General features: G+C 44.6%; 1 protein-coding gene across 1 annotated transcript in view; it reads right to left on the bottom strand.

Annotated features, from left to right (window-relative positions):
• trps1 (trichorhinophalangeal syndrome I) overlaps nucleotides 1–17,500 on the bottom strand; it is a 206,162-nt gene that overhangs the window by 169,249 nt on the left and 19,413 nt on the right. The window contains exon 2 of the mRNA XM_083646814.1: nucleotides 3,794–4,356. Within this exon, the coding sequence (XP_083502940.1) occupies nucleotides 3,794–3,806 (13 nt within the window). The 5' untranslated portion in view covers nucleotides 3,807–4,356. The remainder of the gene's footprint in view (nucleotides 1–3,793; nucleotides 4,357–17,500) is intronic.

The raw sequence follows: 17,500 nt of genomic DNA on the forward strand, positions 1-17,500 counted from the left end.
GCAACGCAGGCGGGAAGGTAAAATAACGCCCCAATGCCCCCCAGTATGGCTGCAGTGAGACCAAACACAGTAAGACTTCAATAACACATCTCCGCCAACATGTATCATATGGCCAAGTTAATGCAAGTAGTGTTTTGGTGGACGGTGTATGTGTTGATATACTGCTGGACATTCATGTTATAACCATGGCTAATGTAGCAGGCTAGCAGCTCAACCACAAAGCCACCACAGCTTTGTGTGTACATTTATATCCTGGTTTTAATTACAAATGCAAGTGTGTGTGATAGGGCTGTCACTTTTTCCCAAAATAAAGTTCGAACAAACTTTAATTGCCCACAAAATGTTCGAATATATTCTAAGTTTTTTGGTTAATTAATTATTTATTTATTTATTTTTTGCAGGCCAGGCCACCGGGCATCGGCCCGACGTGTTAGCTTGGACGCTCACAGTCACAACACTGCCTCACAAACTTGGCTGCATCCAACTCGAGACAACTTTTCAGACCCTGGAGACAAAAGTGACAGCCCTAGTGTGTGATGTGTGTGCGTGTACTGTATGTGTGTGTATGTGTGTGTGTGTGTGTGTGTGTGTGTGTGTGTGTGTGTGTGTGTGTGTGTGTGTGTACTGTGTGTGTGTGTGTGTGTGTGTGTGTGTGTGTGTGTGTGTGTGTGTGTGTGTGTGTGTGTGTGTGTGTGTGTGTGTGTGTGTGCGCGCGCGTGTGTGTATACACAGTACATGTATGCATGCACAAGCAAGTGTGTACTTGCTAAATGTAGCAGTGTTTCTAGAACGGAGCGGCAGTATAACTCTTAGTTCAATAGAAAAACTTCAATTCAATGTGTCCTGCATCCTGAATAACCTACAATAAAGGCTGGCATGTCATCAAACATGAAAACATCAAGACAACGTTGTGTTGAAGAACGCAGCCGGGACCCCACACCGCTGCTGTTTCCCACGTGCTGCAAACGTTTGCTGATGTTGTTATGTGCAAGAATGTGAAGCTGATATGATTTGAAGCTGAGGTGATTTGAAGCTGAGTTGATTTGAAGCCGAGATGATTTGAAGCCGAGATTATTTGAAGCTGAGATTATTTGAAGCGGAGATGATTTGTCGAGCCACATGGGAGCACCAGGCGGCATCATGCTGGTTTGAAGGTGAAGCTTAGCAAAGAAGAAATAGGCCTGTTAACAGCTCCCGCCATCTTTTACTGCAACTACTGTACATGTGAGCCGGTGTAGGGAGTTGAGGGTGCAAAGATGCCCCAAGAAATCTCAGAATGCCCCTAAAAACCGTGATTGAGGGGAAGATTTGCCCCCCACGATTTGGATGATTTCATTTTCATTCAATTCATTTAATTTCCACGTCCTTCCATCAAACACACACTCGGCACCTGCAAGCTGGTTGGAAGAAGAAGACGACCGAAAACAGACACACACACACACACACACACACACACACACACACACACACACACACAATCGCTTACTTATCGCATTTTACTACTGTTTATTTTATGCTATGTTGTGTTCCTGAGTGCGAGCTACTGTAACCTGTCCCAATTTCCCCCCGGGGATCATTAAAGTCTTTCTGATTCTGATTCTATGCTTTAGCAACTCAATGCATTTATTACTTATTTTTTAACTGCCCCAAAAACTTTGTAAAGGCCCACATTTTCTAGACAGTGCGGGCAAAAGTTGCCCAATTTTCTTTTATTTTGATTATATTTTTATTTTTATTTCTTACACCGATGTGAGCCCAGCCGATCAGGCCAAACATCTGTTACAGATATATGTGGGTCAGTGGGTGGCACTACGCTGAGCGGGAGGGCCTTCATCAGCTGACCAGGTTTATTGGACCAGAGTGCAACACTGTCAACACCTACAGTACATGTAGGAACCTACAAGCTGAGTTGAGCTAGCCTAGCATACACCTTAGCATACAACTTTTTAACTGCATGACATTTTACAACATGCACTTTCTTGTCTCTTGACGTGCACTCATGTTCTTATATGTACTTTATTGTATCTCTAAATGAGCTATATGCATTGATGGACAATAAGGTTTTCTTGACGTTTGAATCTAAGCATCATGGACACTGAGAGGCAGATACCATTATAGTAGTATAGTTCAATTAAGTGCGTGTGTGTTTGTGTGTGTATTTCACAACAGACCAGAGTCATAATTTTGTACAACCGAAGGGTTTTCCACCCCTCAGAAGTACAGCAGCTAAGCTTAGCACGTAAGGCCACCACAACACATGGGCAACGCAGAGAGTCCATTCGTCCCAAACCTCTGACTCAGAGCAGTTCTTCAGCACGCTCAGAACGCTTTGTCTCTGCATAAACTGACCTCAGAGCAGTTCTTCAGCACGCTCAGAACGCTTTGTCTCTGCATAAACTGACCTCAGAGCAGTTCTTCAGCACACTCAGAACGCTTTGTCTCTGCATAAACTGACCTCAGAGCAGTTCTTCAGCATGCTCAGAACGCTTTGTCTCTGCATAAACTGACCTCAGAGCAGTTCTTCAGCACGCTCAGAACACTTTGGCCATGTTCAGACTAGGAGGCCAAATCTGATTTGTAGGGGTGGGGGAAAAAATCGATACACCATAGTATCGCAATATGTTGCCTGACGATATTGTATCCATATTTGGACGCCAAGTATCGATATTTTTAAAAAAAACAAATTTTTTCAATCAAGATAATGATGATTAATGACTTTATCAGCAAATCAGATTTGCCTGTAATGTGAACATGGCCTTTGTCTCTGCATACACTGACATTTTTAGCAGCAGCCATTCAGTCTCACTAACCTATTCCCTATTCCCATTGCTGCTGGAGGCAATGTTGCTCATCTACATAGCCTGAAAAAAGTGCTCGTGCTTTGAGAGTTAGGAGGCCAATTAAAACTCTGCGTGTGTGTGTGTGTGTGTGTGTGTGTGTGTGTGTGTGTGTGTGTGATATAAAGTGATGCATGTCGTTTTATACTTATATAGTTTTTTATAGTTTGTAGAGATTAAATTCTTAAAAATCATAAATTAAAATGTAATAGTCACTGTGCTACAAAATAACGCACGCGCACACACACACACACACACACACACACTCTCTCTCTCTCTCTCTCACACACACACACAAATGCACACAAACACTGATTGTAATCACTCAGATGATAAATAAATAAATATTTACAGTGTAAGGAAATGTTTATAAAAATGACATGAAATGTATTTTATTTTTTTTAACCTCTGACAACACATTCTGAGTGATGCGTACAAATTAAATCTTAACACTACAGGATGTCACCTACGTATTTGCTTGTGGAACTGTGTGTGCAAACTCAACTGGATTTTCCACAACTAATTAACAGAGATAACGAATGGAAACTACTTAGAAGTTCTGTTTCCACCATGGACAGAGAACTAATAGTAGTCAATGAGAACGAATGGATAAACAATAACAATACATCCTCTAGCAACTATCAGCATATTAAAGTGATCACGGCCTGTAATAATGACCCAAGATAATGAATACAGAAAATATATATCATCCCGCCTCTAATGATTAAATGTTAGTAAAACAACATAGCAACAAATAGGATGAGAGAAACTGAATGAGAACAAATAAATAAACACTGATTATCAAGCTTACCTCCTACTTCATTAAAGGTATCCAATGTTATTAAAGCATCCTACTTTATCAGAGCTTGTCAGGTTATTGAAGGTTCTCACTCAGCTTGTTGAAGGATAAATGCTACAGAGAGATGATAACGGAGTGGAAAGCGATATGATCCTACCTCTGCTGATCATCAGGTTATAAAAGCATCATGGCTGACTCCAGGGCTTGGCATGGGTTCCGATGAAGCGGGCTGCTCTCGAACCCCGCGTCCACTGCTCCCGCTGTACCCCCGCGCGCGCCGCAGCGGTCCCACGTCCACTGCTCCACCGTACTCCACACGGTAATGAGAAGCAGGTGGTGTCGGCCAGGGCCCACGTTTAATATCCCTCCATCTCTCTATCAGGTCCACTTAGCTCCCACACAGCGCCGGCCGGCCCGCACACATCAGGGCCCAAACCTCTCCGCGTCTTTTTCTTCTTCTTCTTCTTCTTAGAAAGTTTTATATTCCATATAGCGTCGGCTCCTTCTGCTCCTGGGTTGTTGCTCGTCTTATGGTTAACAGCTGGGCAGCGCACGTATGGATTTGATGGACTGTTGTAGATCCCTGTCAGAAGTGTGTGTCGCACGCTGCTCTGGGTGTTGTCCGATGTGTGCGTGTATTTTTTTTTTTTTTTTTACATGATTCTGATTTAGCTCCTGGGTGACTCACGGCTGTCGAGAGGTTACCATCACCTTAACAACCTGGAATGTGACAGAAAGACAAATCATGTTAGAACTTAGAAATGGGCATATTTTTTGCACCATTTACTGGAACCCATTTGATCCAGACTTCAGACATTTTCTCCACATTTTCCTTTTACGGGAACCAATTTTGTCCAGACTTTAGACACCAGAGTAAAAGAAGACTTTTTTTAGACACCCAAATTGACTGGTCGATCAAAGGCACACGGTGAGCAGGAATACTTGTCAGTGCCCCGCTCAAACCTCAGCCAAATTCTCCAATTTGGCCGTTTTCGTTTTTCTTCCCCCCCCCCCCCCCCCCCCCCCAGTGTATCTGACAGCTGACACGGCCTTCCACATGCAGAAAATGTTCCAAGGCCCTGGCACCAAGCCAAACCACTCATAACGTATCGTAAAATATCAAAAATATGTGTGTCAGTGAAGGGGGGGAAAAACAATCAACCCACATTTGCTCGAGTGATTCGTACAAAGAAAAAGCGTCTGGAGAAAGCAGGTTTTTCTGCAGGAGAGCCGGTCAACAGGCTGAAGCATTTAAAGAGAAAACTTGATCATATAAAGGCTATTGTTTCCTCTCAAATCTACATTCCACAGGACAGGAGGAGGAATGTGCGGAGCATCACCACCCAGTCCTGCAGGCCATGTTGTTTACAGCCTCGCTTTACAATGTGACCGTGTTTATTGTCGTTATTTAACGTTTGTTTAAGCAGCCAGTTCCATTTACAAAGCAAAGCCTTTTGGGACAATAACAGCGTAAAAGGGGGGAGACGAGAGGGCACGTTCATGTAGAAGTAGAAGTAGAGTAGAAGTCCTGTTTGGTTAGTACAGTCCAAGAATGGTCTAGAACACAGACACCACCTTAGTCATGTACTCAGTCTGCTTTCAAATTCACCTTCATCACTTCCTGTTTCTCTCTCTCTCTCTCTCTCTCTCTCTCTCTCTCTCTCTCTCTCTCTCTCTCTCTCTCTCTCTCTCTCTCTCTCTCTCTCTCTCTCTGAACTCGGTTCAATGGGAGCTCTGAATAGAGCACACTGCCAACGAATCGGTGATAATAACGACAAGGGAAATCAATCCGAATTAGCAAACAACGATGGCAATCAATGGCACCGGCAAATCTCCCTCTCTCTCTCTCCGAAAGTATTATTCACTCCATTTCAATATTGATCTCTCTGTGCGTAGCGACCAGAGGCCGTCATCTCTGAGCAACTTCCAGGAAGAAGTTGTCAAGTAAAAAATTCTGAGATTTCCAGAGGCTGTGAGGCTCTGTGACCACGTGACCATGTGACCACGTGACCATGTGACCACGTGACCATGTGACCACGGAGGATTTTATTTTTTTATTTTCTTTATTCAGTCATTCTAGTGTTAAATGTCAAGACTCGCTCGCTCCTTCTCGGTTCCCCCTTTTGTTGCCCCAACCGCAAAAATCACCCCACCCTCAGTCTCTCCCACCCCTCTCTCTCTCTCTCTCTCTCTCTCTCTCTCTCTCTCTCTCTCACACACACACACACACACACACACACAAACAGTCTCTCTCTCCCTCTGTCTCTCTCTCTCTCTGCCATCCTCTCTTGTTCTTTCCATCCATCTCTGACCACAAATCTAAATCTGAGTCTGTATTTATACGAAGCCAGTTTCCTTCGGTCACTCTGACAGTGTGTGTGTCCGCGAGTAGAGGTCTGTGTGTGTGAGTGTGTGTGTGTGTCTGTGTGTGTGCCTGTGGCGGGTAAGAGAATAGTCTCAAGTCTAAACGCACGCACCACCACCCACCCACAGACACACACACACACACACACACACACACACACACACACACACACACACACACACACACACACACACACACACACACACACACAGACACACACACACACACACACATTAGAGCAGACTATATTTGGAACTTGCTTCTTAGTGAATTGTAGAGCCATGGTTGTATTTTCGTTGATAGCGTCGAGGCCCACATATTGAACGTACGATTGCAGTTTCAGGGTGTCCACTTTCTGGACACACAACTATTGATTAATAATGCTTAATGCTCCCCCTGCAGGCTGCACGCAGCACTGCATGCCCTGTGCCGATGTTTTTCCTACAGAGAGGGCCGCACAGCCAGTGTGTGGCAGGGTTTCATCCTCGCCCCGGCCAGCGGGGCGTCCATGTTGTTCTTAAGGTGAGGGGGGTCTTAACCACTACACATATCTCAGTCAGGATACCTGTCTGTGTCTGTGGTGGTTCCGTGCGGTCCGGACCACATCCCAGAGTGGGTTCTTCTAACTCAGTCTGGACTCTGCTCTCACACTGATTCACTATTACAACAACCAACCGTGTTAGAAATAAGGTGTTTCATTATCTGAAATTAGAAAGGCTATTCACTATTTGAAAGAGGGGGGGGGACGGAGGGAGGGAGATTGCTGGCGTGAAAGTGAAACACATTATGGGCCATTAGTGAATTTATGAGTCATTTTAAAACCCTCCCATCTTAAGATCTTGGCTTGCAAAATGCAGGTAGTATTTATTTATTTTCTCCAAGATGTGTATATAACTGTTCCCCCCCCCCCCCCCCCCCTTCTTTTGGAATGTGCCGTCACGCGTCCCCAGGTGACCCTCTGTGTCTCTCAAGGCAATGTCACAGTGTCCTCGACAAGAGCATCAGAACGTTTTACTGTGTTAAACGTATTGTATTTGAGAGAACATTAATTTTAACAACCCTCTCTTAGCTCTACTAAACGGTCATCTCACTACGAACGATGAAGACTACACACACACACACACACACACACACACACACACACTCTCTCTCTCACACACACACACACACACACACACTCTCTCTCTCTCTCTCACACACACACACACACACACACACACACACTCTCTCTCTCTCTCTCTCTCTCACACACACACACACACACACACACAGAGAAAGGTCATGCGCTTCAGTTTTGATGTTCTCTCCTGGCTGTGAAAAGCTGACTTTGAAATTCCCCCCCCCCCCCCTCCTCCCAACACACACACACACACACACACACACACACACGTCAATGTGAAGTGCTTCCGGTTATTACATGATTGACCACATAATCGCATCCCTTGTTAGGGCTTGGGGGGTGGGACGTAAAAGTGTTTCAGAAAGAAAGAAAGAAAGAAAGGATGATGACTCATTACTAGTACGCACATCAGGGAAAGAGAGAGAGAAAATTAGTAGTTATTTTTTCCCTGAGAGAGAATGAGTGATTGTAAATATTTCCCTGTGGAACTCTGTGACTCAGCCGAGCTGCTGCTGCTCATTTACATGACTCTGCTTTTCTCCTTAGACTTTTTTTCATGTGTCCACAATGACTTCTCTCAGCTCCCCCTCTCCACTTCTCTCCATCTCCACTTCTCTCCATCTCCACTTCTCTCCATCTCCACTTCTCTCCACTTCTCTCCATCTCCACTTCTCTCCCCTCTCCACTTCTCTCCCCTCTCCATTTCTCTCCACTTCTCTCCCCTCTCCATTTCTCTCCACTTCTCTCCCCTCTCCACTTCTCTCCATCTCCACTTCTCTCCATCTCCACTTCTCTCCACTTCTCTCCATCTCCACTTCTCTCCCCTCTCCATTTCTCTCCACTTCTCTCCCCTCTCCATTTCTCTCCACTTCTCTCCCCTCTCCACTTCTCTCCATCTCCACTTCTCTCCATCTCCACTTCTCTCCATCTCCACTTCTCTCCATCTCCACTTCTCTCCACTTCTCTCCATCTCCACTTCTCTCCCCTCTCCACTTCTCTCCCCTCTCCACTTCTCTCCACTTCTCTCCCCTCTCCACTTCTCTCCACTTCTCTCCCCTCTCCACTTCTCTCCACTTCTCTCCACTCCACTTCTCTCCATCTCCACTTCTCTCCACTTCTCTTCACTTCTCTCCAGCTCCACTTATCTCAGCTCCCCCTCTCCACTTCTCTCCCCTCTCCACTTCTCTTCACTTCTCTCCCCTCTTCACTTCTCTCCCCTCTCCACTTCTCTCCCCTCTCCACTTCTCATCTGACCGTCAACTTTCTCCTCTCCCTCTCACTTCTTCCCTGACTCCATACCCATCTCCTCCCACCATCCATCTCCCTCCATCTATCTCTCTTTCTCTTCCTCCTCCCCCTGTCCATCTCTCTCTCTGTCTATCTCTCTTTCTCCTCCCCCTGTCCATCTCTCTCTCTGTCTATCTCTCTTCCTCATCTGTCCATCACCAAGCCCTCTCTCATATCCTTCTTCTGTCTGTTTTTCCATCTGTCATTGTGGTTGAAGTCTCCCCCCTGCACGCCCCTCCCCTCCAACCTCCTCCCTCAAACCACCGCTTCCACCACCTCCCTAGCTCCGACCCCCCTCCACGTATGTGTGTGGTCCGGTCCGGCTATAGACCGTTACATTGTCCCAGACAGGTTGGACTGCGCCACTAGCCGGCAGACGAGGGGAAGGGGGGGAGGCGGTTGGAGAGCGGGGGTTCCTAGGGAATGTTTGTTTTTCTGTTTCCAATTTGGTCCGGCCCGAGGAACTCCACACTCCGCTCTGTCTCAAACACACCATTCATGACGGCCTGACGTACATGATTACACACACACACACACACACACACACACACACACACACACACACAATACTCACTCACTGACTCTCCCCCTGTGTGTGTGTGTGTGTGTGTGTGTGTGTGTGTATGTGTCTCACTCACACACAAATACTCACTCATTGACTCTCCCCCTGTGTGTGTGTGTGTGTGTGTGTGTGTGTGTGTGTGTCTCTCTCTCACTCACTCACACACACACACACACACACACACACACGCGCGTGTGCGTGCGTCACGCATGTGTGTGTCTCTCACACACACAGACATACATGTGTGTGTGAGAGACACACACATGCATGTCTGTGTGTCTCTCACACACAGACATGCATGTGTGAGTGAGAGAGACATAGCACGCACGCCATGAAAAGTGCCTACATGTGCACGCTAAGTGATCTCACTGCCACCTAAATACACACGCGCGCGCACACACACACACACACACACACACACACACCGCTCAAATTCGTTTTCAATCATTTTCACCATGAAACACTAGGCCTTAAATGTATCTTTGTTCTCATCTTTGATTGTTTTCTGATTTGTTATTGCTAATGCCGTTTCGAATGACATGGTGGTCAAACTAATTAGGCTGGTTTCTTCCGCATCTTTCATTGATTTGTCCCCGCTGTCCCGCCCGCCCGCCCGGGGAAGTGATTGTCTTTGAAAGGCTTTTTCATGTGTCTCACTGCCTTTTCACATGTTGTGTAGACGCAGCTAAGCTCCATGTTCCACCAATTACAGCACAGAGAGCGCATTGTTTCATATTCCACCAAACTCAAACTGCTCCATCTGAGATGGATTATTTTAGGCACTTTTGTTGTTTACTTTCCAAATACACAACGCTGATTTTCACATGTTGTAATAGAAGTTGATCCTATATCAATACAAACAAATAGACAGACAGACAGACAGAAAGACAGATGGATTCTGACGCTCTACCTGCTATCAGCTTGTTTTTAAATCTTATGTGTACACACTTTCATTCCACAACCCAACACACACACACACACACACACACACACACACACACACACATATATACTGTACATATATATATATATATATATATATATATATATATATATACCGGTATATATATATATATACACTGTATATATATATATATGTATATATATCAGTTGTTTTGTTTGTATTTTGAATTCACAGTGTTATGTTCAGAAAGTTTTTATCGAATATCTAAGACAGACAGGTAGTCAGTCAGAGAGGGCGATAGACAGATAAGACAGACAGGTAAGCCAGTCAGAGAGGGCGATAGACAAGTAAGACAGACAGGTAGCCAGTCAGAGAGGCAGATAGACAGATAAAAGATTGCCAAGAGATATTTTGATTGGTTTTGATATGTTACACACACAAAGTTTAGTTCCACTTTCCACAAATGACAGCAGCACAGAGAGCGCATTGTTTCATAGTCAACTGGAGCGCACTGCTCCGTCTGAACGACACATCATCTCACTGGCTTATCGCCCACATCTGAAGAGGATGAGTATTTTGGGCGTGCTTTCATCACACGGATTCCAAGCACATGAAGTGACTAGTGTATTTCAAATGATGAGGATATTTACATATTTAATTTGATCATTAAAAAATATATACAGTATATTGAAGGTTCGATATGTTTTAAACGCACAACGCCGAAGGTTCGGGTTGGATTTCAATTAAGTTACAGCAGAAGCGCGTTGAGCCTAGATAGACAGACAGGCAGGAAAGCTAACGTAAGACGTCTGTTTTGTTGGCTGTCAACTCATCTCTGGTGCGATATGGATTTAACATCACAAGCTGAGCAGGAGCAAAGGAGCAGACAAACACAATGGGACAAGCAGTCACATCTGTTCCTCGTTCCTCCTTCAAACAGACGAGGAAATTACCAGAAGCCCTCGAGCTCCAACAATGACCCTGAAATCGACATTATGGGCACAAAATTAAGAAAATGGAGAGAAGGTGTAACATCTTGTATGTCCACACAGTGTCATAATTCTTGCATTAATTAGGTAATCGTTGAATTTATCTCTTCTTTCTTTTATTATTGTCTTATGGATTGATGGGAGAGAAGAAGAAAATAAAATCGCAGCTTTTTATCGCTTGGCTGGAAAACAAGAACATGATAGCTCCCAGCGGAGGGCATGTCAGAGAATGGACCCCACAGAGCAGCTGAGGAATGGCCTACACTACACTACAGTAACTGCTGATGTCCGTGTAAAAAAAGGCCCGGCCATGTTGACTGGCTACGGTTACATACCAAATACCTCACCAGCACTGATGAGTCCGTTTCAATCAACGCTAAACTAAATAAAGTGGCCCGCTAAAGTGTGTGCTTTCATCAACCAAAGTATGCTGCTGTGCATAATATTGCATCTATGTCAATTTCCAGAAAATTATGATTGAGTCTGCATCATTTGTATTAAATCATGTAATGCAAAATGGACAGGTCAGGAGTGAAAAGCACCACACTCACTTCAAGGCTAGATTGGGCAAAATTCTCAGATTATTTAACTATTATCTGTACTGTACACATTGGTATCAGTGTTTTTACAGTGTGGCATGTGACAAATGCACACCTGCACACCTGAGAGAGGCAGCAGCAGAAGAGGAGTCAGGTCAGGTGACCATGCTATGATGAGAAAATACAGGCACAAATTGATTTACTTAACTAAATGATTGTATTCTTATTTTGTTCACTGTGATTTTATGACCTGCTTTCTGTGCGTCCCCCCCTAACCTGCCACAAAGAATAAATAAATAAACGAACAAACTAATAAATAAATAAATAAACAAATAAATAAACAAATAAATAAACAAATAAATAAACAAATAAATAAACAAATAAATTAACAAATAAACAAACAAATAAATTAACAAACGAACAAACAAATAAATAAATAAATGTGGGGGTGGGGGTCTATTTGATCTTCAGAAAAGGACACATTGTTGCTATATGTAAGGACACATTGTTGCTGGTATAATGCTACTGGTACAGTATGTGCTGGTAGTTCATTGGGGAAACTGTAAATCACTCAGGCAGCCCTGACATGACAATACATCCAGATAAGTTCAACAATCCAAAGAGCCTTTAGATAAATATCTATGAAATCACTATGCGGTCAATCACATCAATTAGTCACCGCCTGATCAACCTGATCAATCAACTGTTAACACGTTGAGTGCCAAGGACGAGATATCTCGGCTTACATAATCCAACCGTTGAGTGCCAAGGACGAGATATCTCGGCTTACATAAACATTTTTTTTTTTTGACGGTGGGACATCGATCAACCCCTTTTAGGTCTCCTATACCAATATTGGAGGAAGAGAACGTGTATAATCTATTTTACCGACCAGATGGTGGCGACAGTGCTCTCCAGACAGAGAGAAAGCCGAGCAAAAAACAGCCGCGGGTCCGCGGGAGAAAGCCATTCTAATTTTCAAGGAAATAGCTGGGCGAAAACGCTTTCGATTTCACACACACACACACACACACACACACACACACACACACACACACACACACACACACACACACACACACACACACACACACGCGCGCGCACACACACACACTCGAGTACCTTTGAGCATAAATAAGACCAGAATCGCAAAAGCTTCTTCAAAGCTCTCAGCCGACACCTCAAGAAACGAACGAGCCCGTTTTACAGTAATCCAGACTGCCCGAGAGCGGGCCGCGGAGCCAGCAGGAGCCAGCAGCAGCAGCACAGACGGAGGGAGGAGTTTGGAGACACACACACACACACACACACACACACACACACACACACAATACAGTATACAGACTTGCCCAAGGGCACCCATAATCACAGGCACGTGAGGTGGTTCTAAAAATCCATTTATCTCAAAACTCTCTGAAAATCTCTGAAACCATGCTGTACTCAACGGCTAATATCTACATAACTACTAACTCTACAAACTAACTCTTTTAGACAGAGAAAGCACACATTCTATTAGTTCTTTTTAGATGATTGGTGTTCACGAAGTCTTAACAGAAAAGAATCCTCGGCTCTTGTAAAATGAGCCAGAATCCTCAAAAAAAAAACTGGCAGAACCTACCTACAGCATTGAAAAAAGGGCTGGCAGTCAATGTGTTAATGTGGAGGCTAAAGCTAAAGCTATGCTAACTAATGGCTCATTTCCACCACATATAACAGCAAAGTACAGCTCTACTCGACCTGGTCTTACTCGTCTCTACTTGATATAGACTCTGTTTCCATAGCAAGTTTACTCGCCTCCGCCCACACCTGGTCGTCATAGCGACGGCATATCTGTCCTCCGCCCATAGCCGAAGTAGCCTATAACGTATAACGTTCAAATTAAATCCATACACAGAACTTTTAAACTGGTTATGAAATACTGGTGCCTCTAAATGACCTAGAGTGTACATGGGCAAATGTGACAATCGGCTAGGAGAATGGATATCACTTTGTTGTTACTCAAACTCACATGCATGCGCTGCGCGGGGGACGGGAGTACGCTACGGGGAGAAGGGAAGCCAGCCCACTACCCCGGCGGCAACTCACCAGGCAAGACCGCGGCTTCACTAAACCCCCGCCTCCGGCCTAGCGGAGCCGACGTAGCACACAACTACAAAGGGCTTCCCGAGGAGCGGACTTTTTCTCTCTCAAAACAATTGAAAACCACCGCCATGTTAAAGCTGAGCAAGGAGATCGATTTTATTTCACCAGAGCCGAAGGCAGCAACACAAAAGACTGATGGAAATAACAGAAGATAAGGTAAGCCCCACTAAACTGGTGTGCAGCATTGACAGTAGATACAGTAAACACGATTCTGCCTGACCAATCAGCCGTCTGCAGTGTTTTCACGTCACCGTATGGTACCGGCTGGAACCTCAACAAAGCAGGGACCAAAACTAGCACGACTAAACCCCGACTCAACCCGGGCTGTCCACGTTTTTGATGGGTGGAATGAGAGAAAAAAGCGAGACGAGCTGGGCGGGGCCACGCTGATGCCAGCGGTGGAAATGCGGCCATAAGGCCAAAGCTTTCAGGTCTGGCTGTGACACGTGCACACGTTGCCATTTCCCTGTAATAGACTCCTTCCTGTCAGACGAGTGCATCCGCTCCACACAGACAATGACAGGAAAGCGATCACTTGGCTTCTATTGACCTGTGCTCAACTGACTTTAGCCACAACTTTGGATATACCGGATATGAATGATAACAGCCATCACTCACACCGCTCACATTTGGCCCAATTCAAGCCAGTGGCTTCAGAGATACACCAGAAAGTGACCAACCACAAAAGGTACATGCCTCCATGAGAAATGCCGATTTATCGCATCAATGTCAATTTGACCTTTTAGGCCATGTTCAGACCAGGAGGTCAAATCCGATTTGTGAACTTTAGTGACCTATTAATGACTTTATCCAGATTGGCTTTATGAGTCTGGACGCTCCAAGTCTGATTTGTGTCACTTGTCCCAAACCACATAGGTAGTTTCCAATCTGCTTCAAATGTGCTTTTGGCTGATGTGGCTTCAGTGCGGACGGACGCGCAGATCCACCAAATCCGATTTGAACGTCGCTCGCAACTCATCATCAAATGCTTCTGCGCAGGAAAACCACGTCACCAACGTACGTATTTACTCACGCCCACGTTGTTACCATAGCAACCCATGCAGATAGGCCGTTTAGGTCTGGACACACAGATCCGACTTGAAAATCTGATTTGTGGCAGTGCGGACACACTCCCAAATCAGATTTGGGAAACCCATCAAGATAATGATGATGAATGACTTTATCAGCAAATGGGATTTACCGGTACCTGTAATGTGAACATGGCCTTAGAGTACTTCATCATTTGGCTTTATCTCAGGGTAATGAAACGTGGACAAATTGGGAAATCCTAAGCGGAGTTATGAGGTTTTGACACGATCACAATCTAGGAGCAAAGTGCAGTAGCAATCCATGAAGAGATGATGAAGCTGCCATGTTGCTTATATTGGCCCTGACACTATTTACTATTGAACCTGTAACCATAGAGCGCCGCAGGAATGAGTCCGGACGTACTGGGGCACTGCCGGCTCGTACGTGGAAAAGGCAATGGGATTTTCGTGTGGGGATTTCTGTTAAATGCGTGAAATAAGGTATGTGGTTAACGAGACTTTATGAAACAGTGAAGTTTGTCACACCCCATTGCTCGGTTTCGAGCACTATAAAAATGTGGATTATTGAAGTAAGTTATTGACATAGGATAGAACATTTGGGAGTAATGGTCAGTAACAGTATAAAAATGTAAGACAACATCATTATGTGAATTGACATCGGAATGATTGGGTAGGATGTTTGTACATGGTTGAGCATGATGAAAAGATGGATACAATGAGGAAAATGTGTGAAATGTATAATGGACCTGATAATTCTATAATAAAAAGAGAATTTCAAAAAAAAAGAAACAGTGAAGTTTGTGTTCAGCAAGATCATCTTCACAAACGAGGAGGACCACTTTTTATGATTTTTTTGAAAAAGCTTCATTTTTTTTCAGAAAACGCTTCAAAAGTCATAGAAGTGGTCCTCGTTTGTGAAGATTATTATTATTATTTTTCGCGGGGGGGTTCCGATCTGGAGGAAACACGGGGAGAGCATGCAAACTCCACACAGAAAGGCCCTTTTTGACGACACCACCTGTAGGCCCCAGAGGACATGGGGATGATGGGGACACATCGTCCCAGGCGGGAATTGAACCCAGGACCTTTCTTGCTGTGAGGCGACAGCACTTCATCTTCACTGTGAAGATAATCTCGTTGAACACAAACGTTGCTGTTTCATAAACTTTTGTTAACCACAGATCTTATTTCAAGCATTTCACAGAAATCCCCATACAACAATCCCATTGATTTCTGGGTAAGCCTACAAAAGGTACTGTCTTGGTGGTACAGTTCAGGCTAGAGATTTACGGTTGCAGTCATTGTAAGTTTAGTCCACTTTAGATGTACATTTTTAAACATACTCACTAAGATCAATTGCATGCAGATTGTATTGAAACAAATAAATGAGGAAACCATCGGTCAAAGTGGTCTCAAAATGTGCAGTTTTATTATATTTAGAGCAGGATGTCAAAGTCATGGCTGTAAACATGGCTACATCACAGAGAGAGCGGTTGATTGTGAGCTAGCTAACTCAGACACTCCTACATCACAGAGAGAGTGGTCGATTGAGAGCTAGCTAACTCAGACACTCCTACATCACAGAGAGAGAGTGGTTGATTGTGAGCTAGCTAACTCAGACACTCCTACATCACAGAAAGAGTGGTTGATTGTGAGCTAGCTAACTCAGACACTCCTACATCACAGAGAGAGTGGTTGATTGTGAGCTAGCTAACTCAGACACTCCTACATCACAGAGAGAGCGGTTGATTGTGAGCTAGCTAACTCAGACACTCCTACATCACAGAGAGAGTGGTTGATTGTGAGCTAGCTAACTCAGACACTCCTACATCACAGAGAGAGTGGTTGATTGTGAGCTAGCTAACTCAGACACTCCTACATCACAGAGAGAGTGGTTGATTGTGAGCTAGCTAACTCAGACACTCCTACATCACAGAGAGAGAGTGGTTGATTGTGAGCTAGCTAACTCAGACACTCCTACATCACAGAGAGAGAGCGGTTGATTGTAAGCTAGCTAACTCAGACACTCCTACATCACAGAGAGAGAGTGGTTGATTGTGAGCTAGCTAACTCAGACACTCCAACATCACAGAGAGAGAGTGGTTGATTGTGAGCTAGCTAACTCAGACACTCCTACATCACAGAGAGAGAGTGGTTGATTGTGAGCTAGCTAACTCAGACACTCCTACATCACAGAGAGAGAGAGTGGTTGATTGTGAGCTAGCTAACTCAGACACTCCTACATCACAGAGAGAGAGCGGTTGATTGTGAGCTAGCTAACTCAGACACTCCTACATCACAGAGAGAGAGCGGTTGATTGTGAGCTAGCTAACTCAGACACTCCTACATCACAGAGAGAGAGCGGTTGATTGTGAGCTAGCTAACTCAGACACTCCTACATCACAGAGAGAGAGCGGTTGATTGTAAGCTAGCTAACTCAGACACTCCTACATCACAGAGAGAGAGCGGTTGATTGTGAGCTAGCTAACTCAGACACTCCTACATCACAGAGAGAGAGCGGTTGATTGTAAGCTAGCTAACTCAGACACTCCTACATCACAGAGAGAGCGGTTGATTGTAAGCTAGCTAACTCAGACACTCCTACATCACAGAGAGAGAGCGGTTGATTGTAAGCTAGCTAACTCAGACACTCCTACATCACAGAGAGAGAGCGGTTGATTGTAAGCTAGCTAACTCAGACACTCCTACATCACAGAGAGAGAGCGGTTGATTGTAAGCTAGCTAACTCAGACACTCCTACATCACAGAGAGAGAGCGGTTGATTGTGAGCTAGCTAACTCAGACACTCCTACATCACAGAGAGAGAGCGGTTGATTGTAAGCTAGCTAACTCAGACACTCCTACATCACAGAGAGAGAGCGGTTGATTGTAAGCTAGCTAACTCAG

Source organism: Poromitra crassiceps (genome assembly GCF_964638095.1).
Source record: "Poromitra crassiceps genome assembly, chromosome: 11".
Classification (NCBI taxonomy): domain Eukaryota; kingdom Metazoa; phylum Chordata; class Actinopteri; order Beryciformes; family Melamphaidae; genus Poromitra; species Poromitra crassiceps.